Consider the following 11,027-nt stretch of genomic DNA (forward strand, 5'->3'; position numbering starts at 1 on the left):
GACTGTGGTGCTGTTTTTGGTCAGAAATTCTTTCACAAGCAGCGATGAATGAGCAGGTGCATTATCGTGATGCAAAAGCCACGAATTGTTTTTCCAAAGTTCCGGACGTTTTTTGCGTATCGCCTCTAGCAAACGGCGCATAACTTGAAGGTAATACTCCTTATTGACCTACGACATTGTGGTAAGAATTCCTGATGCATTGCGCCACGGTAATCAAAGAAGACAGTGAGCAAAACCTTCACATTTGACCGAACTTGACGTGCTTTTTTCGGTCTTGGAGACTCAGGATGCTTCCAGTAAGGCGATTGGGCTTTAGTTTCGACGTCATAACCATATACCCACGATTCATCCCCAGTTATAACCCTTTTGAGAAAATCAGGATCATTATTGACTTCATTCAACATCTCCTGAGCGATGGTCATGCGATGGATCTTTTGATCCAAACTAAGCAGTTTTGTAACAAATTTCGCTGACACACGTCTCATGTCCAAAACGTCCGAAAAGATAGCATGGCATGAGCCAACCGATATGCTAACATCTTCAGGAACTTCTCTGATGGTAATTCGGCGATTTTTCAACACCATTTCTTCCACTGCTTGAACGTTTTCATCTGTTGTTGACGTGCTGGGACGTCTAGAGCGAAGTTCATCTTCGACATCCTCTCGGCCTTCTTGGAACAGCTTGTACCACTTATACACATTTTTCTTACTCAGAGTAGACTCACCGTATGCAATTGTTAACATTTCAAGAGTTTTAGAGCACTGGATTCCATTTTTCACACAAAATTTAATGCAAACTCTTTGCTCCATTTTTTTCAAAAGAAGAAAATCGCCGAGCACACCAAATCCTTCTAACCTTTTACGCTTCTGCCAAAAAAACAACACAAGCTATATAGTCAAAACTGTGAACATATGATCGTGACGAGTGTAGCAACACAACAAAATAAAAAATTAAAAACTTGAATGTACGTAGCCCGCGAAAATTGAAAAGTCACCTTACTTTTTGAACACACCTCGTAAACAATATAGATTGTTTATAACAATTTAGTTAAACAAGTCTCCTAATCGGCCGTTTCCTCGTAGAAAAAAATGTTTTTTTCTTCAGAAATTGTTAGAGTGATATTTATTGCGGTGACTAACCAACGAAATTAAATAAAGAATAATTTATATGATTGTTATAAACAATTTATTTAACAAAAATATGATTTATTTTTTTACATGCAAAAAGGACGGTTTTCCACTGATTATTATAAAATTTTATTATAAAAAACTTAAAATAAATAAATCACGATTCAGAACTCGAATCATTTTTAGATTCGAATTGTTCTATTAGTTCATCGCGTTCTTGATCAAGTTCAACTTCAACTTTTTCCCATTCAGGCTTGAAGGATGCAATGAAAAGATCTGAGGACTCAAGGAGTTTGTGAATTTGGTCGTGCATAGTAAGCAATCGAGAGATTTTTCGTGTGTTGAACTCTCGAATGTACTTGATATCCTTGTTCCTGGCTTCAGAAGCTTCTTCGGAATACATGCCAACTCGCAGCATAATATTCTCCATACCTTTTCCCCCATGCAGCAGTATTTTATGAACTAAAGAAGGCATCTAGTACCATGGATATAAGCTCACATACAGTTTTGCTGTCCTAAAAGCATACTCTTTGAAAAAGAGAGGAGGAATTTTCCTCCTACTAACTAACATTTGTAGTATGTTTCTAAACATTTTAATGAGTTCTTTATTTACTCCAGTTATTTCTGACACTTGATCAACATTCGAGAAAAACCTACGAGCCGTATTACCACAATTAGAGTTGCCAGATCCTTGACTTGGTTGATCAATTATTAACCCTATCTTCTTTTGAAATTTGTTGCAAATTATTTGCTTAGCTTCTTTCATCGTTTCTTTATCCTCTTTCTTGCATATGCTCCATTTGCAGATTCGTAACCGATAAGCAATATGTAGTATACATTCCATGAACCTAATCCAGGCATGCAAAGTAGAAAGACCAAATTTTAAGCTGGATACAATTTCTTTCTTCTGCTTTACACGCTCTAGATCATTCATTCGTGATGGTGTCGCTTTGCAAATGTAGCAAGTAGAAGATGATGGAGTATCAGTGAGAGCTGTACAAACTTTTGCATCCAGTATAGTTAGCTTCATTTCTGTTGTCACTATATACATACCATTAGTCGTAGTAATTGTTGTGGGTCTAAGCTGCTGAACTTGTGTCTTAATATTTTTGATTTCCGATTTCGTTAATTCCTTTGTTTCCTTTGCATATTTAATCATGATAGGTATACAACGTTTTGGCGAGGAACTATGAGGATTTATCCAAACTGTTTCTCCCGTTTGCTTTACCCTCAACAATGTTGGCACCAATGATGCTGTGAAAAAAGAGTCATCGATCAAATCGTTGTTATTAAACTTGTGATTATATTTTGCATCAGTTGACAGTCCATCGATGTCATATTTAATTTCAAAGTCCAAATAAGTGATTTTTAATCTATTCTCTGAAATCGGAAGGCATAAATTCGGATCTTTAAAAAAACGTTGAATAGTGTGATCAATGAGAGACTGAATCTCAACCACGGCTCCTTCTTCCGATACTCGAATAATTGAAGGATAACAATCTTCTTAATCTCTAATACATTCACATATGGAGGATAAATGTCATCCTTTCTTTCTTTGGCCTGTAAGTGAATAGTATTATATTGATACTTTGATAGTCTGACCTGTTGCATTAAAGCTAAAGCTTTTTCTGAAGAGTATGGCACAAATGATTCAAAGTCAGATTTACCTGAAATGTTTAAATTTTCAATTTCGTCAGAATTCAAAAGAACGACTATAGCATTTGCAATTTTTTTCTTCTACTCTTTCGTAAACTTTTCAGAAATGCATCCTCAACAGCCGTAAAAATCTCTTCAATGGACATTAATTTTCGTCTCTTTGTCGCAGGAGAAGCATCTTCGAATTTTGTATTCGTACTTTTTCTTCCTCCTTTTGATTTTATCCCAGAAAAAGTAACAACGAAGTCAGTTTTTAGCCATTTTTCGAACCTCTTTTCAAACTGACTTTTTATACTTAAACATTCTTTCCATTTTTTCTGAAATATAGGTAAAAAAATACAAATTTAAATGATTAGCTACTATTTCTAGATGCCCAGGATCAAGATTGTACTAAGTTTGCATGAAACGTAACAAACCTTGCACGTCAGTACTCTCATTGGCAATAAGAAAATCACAAAGGACCTTCTTACCTACCTTGAGAGTGTCCATTTTTTATTAGAAATAATAATACAAACAATTGAAATGTACAAACCTGCAGAAGATATTTAAAAATGACGCCAAAAGCAAATCATATAAAGATAATTTCAACGGAGCCTCTCTCAGTTATATAAACGAAAATTATGATTTCTCTTGCGAGAGCGCATACGAAAGATACACACCTAGCGGTGAACCTGGAACTGTACTTTTTAGTTGAGAGTCACTTGTTCTTCATTTGTTTTTCAGGAAGTTACCAACAAAGCAAATGAAAGATAAGTGACTTCTAAATTCGCAAGTACAGCGTTATTGCACCTTATTATCACTTGTACCTAATTTATTTTTCAGGAAGTTGCATAAAACAAATGAAAGATAGGTGAATTCTAAAAACGCAAGTACAGCGTTATTGCTATGGACAGTTTGCTACAGAAATTGTTATTAACAATTACGCAAATTATTATTTAATGTCCCATATCCAATTTTGGAATCACTGTTAGTTTATTGTCGGATAATTTCAGTGGAAAACCGTCCTTTTCGCATGTAAAAAAAATAAATCATAGTTTTGTTTAAAAAATTGTTTATAACAATCATATAAATTATTCTTTATTTAATTTCGTTGGTTAGTCACTTTAATAAATCACTTTTGTTCAGAAAAATCAATTCAGCTATGAGAAAAACTCGTTTATAAAGAATTTGTTTATAGAAATTGTTTATAATAATTACGTTAAATATTATTAAAATTAATTATGTTCTATGAATGCATGTGCAATAATTCCGGCTGATAGTGAGTTTCTATCTGTATTTTTTCTTGAGATAAAAATTCACAAAGCTGAAATGGTCAATTTTGTCACTATATTTGTTTATATATTGTTGCTCTGTGAAAAAATTTTAAAAAAGCAAACCACAATGCTCTTAAAAATTAATTGCTGAGCATTTCTTAAAAAAACTTTTAAATCGGTTAAGAAATACGACCTGTGGGCGATTATGAACAGTAAATTCCTATTCCAGACTGCTGTGCGGGGGCAGGCCTAAATCCCGGACGACGATTAAGTGTTTTGGGTTCTGTGTGCCGCTTGTAGAAGGCTGCTATTTTGCGTCCGCAGTGAGCCTATCAATTGCTTTTGCTGTTTCGATTTCTAGTGGAGCGATGAGAGTAGATGCTGTTTCAGAAAAAATCTAGCTTTTAAACTTAAAAACATTTATTTTCTATCTAGTCTAAAAATCACGTTAAGTATTTTCTGTTATTTGAAGAGTTCATATAATCGTTAGGTTGCTTTCTATTTCAACATTCGTGAACAAGATATCTACTGTGATCGATGGTAGCTATTTCATAAATGTAACACCTGGCTTGACATAGCGTATATTTCTGAAAAGGAATTCTGCTTTCGATCTCCTAATAGCGTAATGGGAAAGCACCCGACTGGCAATCGGAAGTTCTGTCGTTCGATTCCCTGTGGAAAATTATTTTCTCGATCTCTCTAATAGTTTAATCGGAAATCACTCGACGGCAAATCCGAATTTCTTTGGTTCAATTCACAGTGGAGCGAGAAGAGTAAAGATGTTTTCAGAAAAAATGTAATCTTAAAATTTTTTAAATCTTTTTTCCATAGTCTAATATGAAGTTAAGTATTTTTTTTATTTGAAGAGTTAACTTGATCGATAGCTTGATTTCGATTTTCACGGTGGTGAAAAAGATATTTACACTGATCGATGGTAACTATTTCTGATGAGAATACAGATACCATTAAATTACTTGGATCATAAATGTAACACCTGGCTTGACATAGCGTATATTTCTGAAAAAGGATTCTTCTTTCGATCTCCTAATATCTTAATGGGAAAACATCCGACTTACTTAGTTATGTGGTTCGACTTAGTTATGTGGTTCGATTCCCTATGGAGCAGCGAGAATCGACATTTTTGCAGACAAAAATTAATTTTTAAATTTAAAGACATTTATTTTCGCTCTTGTCTATAAATGACGTTAAGTATTTTCTGTTGTTTGAAGAATTAATTAGGTCCATAGGTTGTTTTCTATTTTCACGGTGGTGCAAAAGATATCTACACTGATGGAGGATAATTATCACTGATGATAATAACGATTCCTTTAAATTACTCGTATCATAAATGTAACACTTGGCTTGAGGTAGCGTATATTCATAAAAAAGGATTCTTCTTCCGATCTCCTAATGTCTTAATGGAAAAGCATCCGAGTTGCAATCGGAAGTTCTGTGGTTTGATTCCCAGTGGAGCGGTGAGAGTAGATCTCTTTTACTCTAAAAGGCTAACAATGTTGGCAATCAACCATTAGTAATTTTTGTAATGCGCCCTATTCGCTTTGAACAAACTGACAGTAGATGAAATAAATATATTGAATTATAAAATATTCAATTATAAAATGATGCAACGGTATTACGAATAGAAGGACATTTTAAACCCTACATTCTCTAAACTGTTAGTAGTGGTAGGTGGGAAAGTAGAAATTTTTTTGGTTCTTCCTTTGCCTGGGTAATGTCTTCGTATGTTAAGTAGTATTCTTCCGGGAGACCAAAGAGTATCTTCAAAGTGCACTCGAGCTGATTTTCTTCGCTGTTGTAGGAAAATTCTTTATTGATGTAGATGCTTTCCAATGCTGTGAGCTTATCTTTCTGCTTCTCGTTATACACTGACTGGAAAAATTCAGTTACAATTTTGTGAAATCCCGTGTTTAACTATTTCAAGTAATTCAGAACAATATATCTTGATACATATTAGGAATATGTTAAAATAATTAAGTAATTTCTCGTTTCAAACGAAAAATAAATTGTGAAATTAAAAGAATGACATCTGAATAAGGACGATTATGTTTTAACGACCTCAAACTGTCACTTTATGTGCATGTTTACCGTGGAGAAAGGGGGGCTTTTTTCACGGAGTAATCGGAATTCTTTTTTTTTTTGCAGCCTTAAAAATTTCAAAAAATGCCATTAACTTCTGCTGAAGGTGACTTCAAGCGGATCCATAATAGCTTATGTAGTATGTTGGGCGCGAAGTTTAAAAATAAAATTCGAAATTAGCAAATAAATAAAATAAATATACCTAATAATTTATATGTCTAATTTTACACCAATGTAATACCTTTTCCGATAAGAATAATATGAAAAATGATAATTTAAATAAATCCTTTACCTTTAGTTCTGGCATCTCGTCTAGTAATCTCAAGAACACTGCTCGACTTCTTTCATTTGCATCACAGCTTTCTTGTCTGAGGTTTCTACTGAGTGGCGCTAACACCCAGACAAAATTCTTAAAGTTACCGACGGAACGCTTATTAATAGCGACTAAAAGAGGATGCGCTTGAAGCCGGCTTCGGCCCATGTAACTGACAGGTATTTTACTTTGTTAAGTTTTTAACGCTGCAAGGAAAAGTATTGCGATTATTCCGTGAGTTCCTAATCCAAATTTTAACGTCGAATCCGAATTTCAACAATTTAAAAGTTGATCTTGCTGTTTTTTGTTGTTGAGTTTTTTAAGAAGGAACCAAAGGGGGACTCAGTGGGGTCTTTAAGGATACTTTGTAGAGGTTCCTTTCGGTTCCTTCGGTCCGCCAGGGTGGAGATGAACCTATTCTTTCGATGGGCACTTTTCCTGATGGAAAATTAGCACATTCAAAAAATAAAATAATGCTCTATGCAAAAAGCACAATTTGCTCATATTTTTCGTAATGTTTATAATAAAAATATGTAACAAGTTAATCCAGTGAATGGTCTATTTGTACAGAATACAAACAAGTGACATTAATTTAAGATTTAAGATTATACTAATTATCCTTAACTTACCGTCACTTTTTTGTATCTCACACAAACAGACATATAGTGCATGTTCTTTATTCTGAAATTTACAAAAATATGAATAAGTTGTGTTTGCTGTTGCACTTTCTGAGGGGAAAACAAAGCAAATTTTTGTTAAATGAGTATTAAGCGCAAAAAAGGAATATCCCGGTAATAAGAGTTGAATAGAGAAAAATTAATATTTTCAGATTTCAGCGTAAAAGTGAAGATTATTCTATTCTTCTGAATGCGCGATTTTTCTATCTGCCTAAAATGCCATTATAAGAATAGGATATCTTAGAAACTAATTTACTCATATTTCCATAGCGACCGTCGCATAGTTACCTATTCTCTAAAAGAGAACATGTTTTCAATATAATACAATATTAAAATATAAATAAATATAAATTAAAATGTTTTTTGAATTTATAAGTTATAAAAATATTTAATGATGAAGAATAGGTTAAATAAATACTTCCGTTAAATTTTACTAAGTCTATTGAGAGTAATAGGATTTGCACTTTTTCTGTACCCGTTGGGAGAGTTTTAGACGGAGTAAAAATCGCGTATTCATAGGAATACAATTTCTTAATTCTTCTGAATTCAACGCTTATTACTGGGATTGGAACATAAATCTGGGATTTAATAATAGCATTCCTAGGTATCACAATTTCTGATATACCTTTGAGAAAAATAACCTCAATAGATTAGTTCGATCATGTGAACGCTCCGCGGGACACGAGGGACATATACTGGGTTAGGTCAACTACGTGGGCAAAAATTGGTCCCGTTTTTAGCGCCATTTGTATCGGGTAGTGAAAATAAGTCAGCGTCCATGTGTTACTGCACGTATTCATGTATATCTTGCTCTTGTGGGCACCAGTATTTTTATTACTTTAATAAGTAAGGCTGGGTAATATATAATCGGGTGGCTGAGTAAAGCTTTATGATAAAAAGAAGGTGTTTCCGGTTTCAATTGTGTGCAAAATTAGTAATCTTGCCGACGTTTTATGAACATTGCGTTCATTTCTACTGGGATAACTTATGGAAGTGAGGCTGAAAAGTAAGTGCAGCTAAGCCCAGAAAAAGTCAACTGGAATGTTCACGAAACGTTGGCAAGATTCGTAGTTTTGCACACAATTGAAACCCGAAACACCTCGCTTTTATTATAATGAATCATCGTCAATGCATTAAATCTATTTGTAAAGCTTTGTTTCGCGTTCTTTCCACCCATTGCAATCATTCTGAGCAGTATGGCGGAAGTGTATGCTGGCATTGCTGCCTCTGCACCCCGCAACCCGATTTCTGAACTGAAATAATGCCATCTGTTTCGGGCAGCTCTGTACCCTTCGCTGCCTCTTGGCTCGCGCGTCATAGTTCGCGACGGTGCCATTTTTCCCCATAGGGGTTGACCTAGCCTGAGAAAGCCTCCCGCCGGGCACGAGGGGATCTGTCTGCAACTCTCCGGTCGGCTATCTTCGGCTCATTTCTGAGGTTTCGTTCGCACATGCGCTTTTCCAGTCAAGTTGTGTTTGCGTACATGCAAACATGCAAGAGTGTGAAGCCTGTCTGTTACTTTTTCCAATAAATTTAACTTAATTCGAGATCTTAAACATTTGCACACTATTATACTAGAGACGAGAAAGAAAAAATGTGGATGTGAAAAATGCGAGAAACAGTTTTCTACTCGTAAAACTTTAATGGAACTTTTCAAATGGTTTCATTCACCGAGAGAAGAATCTCTACCAGAGAATTCATCATCTTCAAATATGTTTTCAATGTAGATTGTAAATAATTACTTTTTTTTTTTAATGAAGAGTTAAAATTCGATTAAATCATTCGACGAAATTAAATTTTGTACACATACAAAGTACAGTATAGCTATAAAAGAAGAGTGAAACTATTTTGATCGCATTTATGTGTTCTTGAATTTCGAATAGATAAATTAGGTACCTTTTTAAGATTTTTTCCCCAAAAGTTTAAAAATTAAACAAAAAATATATAATAATATGTCATGTAATATTATTTCAAGTAATATTAATTGGCATTAGTTAATTATTACAATTTTCCAGACAGTTAAAAAAAAAAATGAAACGTCCTTAACAAGATACAAAAACTATTTTTTTATTCCCTCTATTTTGTAAAGACCGTTAAAATTTTTTAAATCTTAGTTGAAGAATAAAAACAGAAATTGATGAAAATATATAATAATTTTAATAATTTTTTAATTTAAAACAGCATAATATATAGACAAACTTTGTTTCTTGGACCCTATAAATATATTGAGTTTTAATCTATACACTAAACTCGCTCTAAAAATTTTAATAATATTTTTTGTAATTACTATCGCTTCTTACGAATTTAAAAAAAATTGTTCAATTTTAATAAATTATGGATTACTTTATCGGGAAAAACATTTTCTACAACTATACTGTTTACAAGTAAAAAAACAACCACATAATCATCAAATATAATTATTTGCTCGAACAACGTTATTGTTTTAAGAAATTTCTTTAACGATTGCAGCCATAGAAAAATTATTTTTCAAATTTGAAACATTAAGAGTACTAGATAATGTTTTCCTAAAAAAAAACCACAATTTTTTTCCATTTCAACCATTTGTTTTAAACTGGTAAAAAGAGATAGTAAGAAAAAATTTGATAGCAGAAAGAATGTTTGAATTAAATGCTTTTTTTAAAGTTTAAAAACGTATGCATGACAAATTTTATTTTTCATTTGAAATTACATCATTTCCAATATTATTTTTATTCCTAAAAACATAGAAAAACGACGTTTTTCAAAGATTTTATTTCTGGCACAACTATGTTAAATTTTTTTTACTTATACAGGAATAATCATATATCGATTGCGTAGAACAAATTTGACTATACATTTTTGAAATTTAGGGCGATTCAAGTGACGAATCACTGACTATTGCATATATTTTTCGAATAGTTGCTTCATGTTTTCTAGCTATTTTTGAATGTATTCAAGTATTTACTAAAAAAGTATTTACTTAAAAAGCAAATTATTTGTTTAAAAATTTTATTACTTGAAGCCATGTGACGAGTGCGTCACGTGACGAGATTCCTACCTTACCGACAATTTTTTTATTTCCTAACTTATTTTAACACGAAGTGCCAGATCGAGTTAAAAATTTGGGATATTAAATAAGAAGAACTAAGAAAGGTGGGTCTGGTTATACATTTTAATAATTATGAAAAAAGCAAAAAAATAATATTTATAAAAAAAACTTTTTTCATCATTATAAAAATTTAGGACCAGCCCCACCTTTCTTAGTACTTCTTATTTAGAATCCCAAATTTTCAACTCGATGTGGCACTTCGTGTTTAAATAAGTCAGGAGATAAAAAAATGTCGGTAAGATAGGAATCTGGTCGCGTGACCCACTCGTTACATGGCCTTAATAGATAAAATATTTAAATGTTTCCAAAAATCGATCATGACAGTTCGATGTAGAATTTTATTAGTTTTTGATTTTGAAAAAACTCAAGTTTCATTGACATCGAACGACCACTTGCAGATCCTGATATTTCTGACGTATAATGGCCTTTCTGGCAAGTCTATAATTACTTTTTTTGATTAAAGTATGATTCCTATTTTCTAAAAAAAAGTTCAATATAAAGACATATGAATGAACTCCAAATATATGCATTGACTGGAATTTTATATATATATATATATATATATATATATATATACCACCGAACGCGTCCTCGGGTTGCGGATAGAGGGTCCCTGTACCAAGGGTTTCTGCTGAATATGGTTACAAAAATAAATAGGCAGTCGCGGACAATTGTCCAGGGGTGGCCCCGAAGGAATTAACCCCCAAGCGGAAATGTGAAAACCGTGCCGAAAGCTGAATGGCATCTGGGTGAGGTGTCTAGAACGGTGACTCTGGGATACCAGGCGACCTCTCAGAGTAAGCAGCCTTATCCTTG

General features: G+C 33.3%; 1 protein-coding gene across 2 annotated transcripts in view; it reads right to left on the bottom strand.

Moving 5' to 3' along the window:
- Nucleotides 1–11,027, bottom strand: part of LOC117170683 (zinc finger protein 600-like) — a 168,495-nt gene that overhangs the window by 2,104 nt on the left and 155,364 nt on the right. The window contains exon 4 of one of the 2 annotated variants that reach the window (XM_033357647.1): nt 5,692–5,926. The exons of the other annotated variant lie outside the window; for it this stretch is intronic. Within the exon in view, the coding sequence (XP_033213538.1) occupies nt 5,705–5,926 (222 nt within the window). The 3' untranslated portion in view covers nt 5,692–5,704. Of the gene's footprint in view, nt 1–5,691; nt 5,927–11,027 lie in introns of those variants that run through there. 2 annotated transcript variants of the gene reach the window in all.

This window comes from Belonocnema kinseyi, chromosome 4 (assembly GCF_010883055.1).
Source record: "Belonocnema kinseyi isolate 2016_QV_RU_SX_M_011 chromosome 4, B_treatae_v1, whole genome shotgun sequence".
In the NCBI taxonomy this organism is placed as follows: Eukaryota; Metazoa; Arthropoda; class Insecta; order Hymenoptera; family Cynipidae; genus Belonocnema; species Belonocnema kinseyi.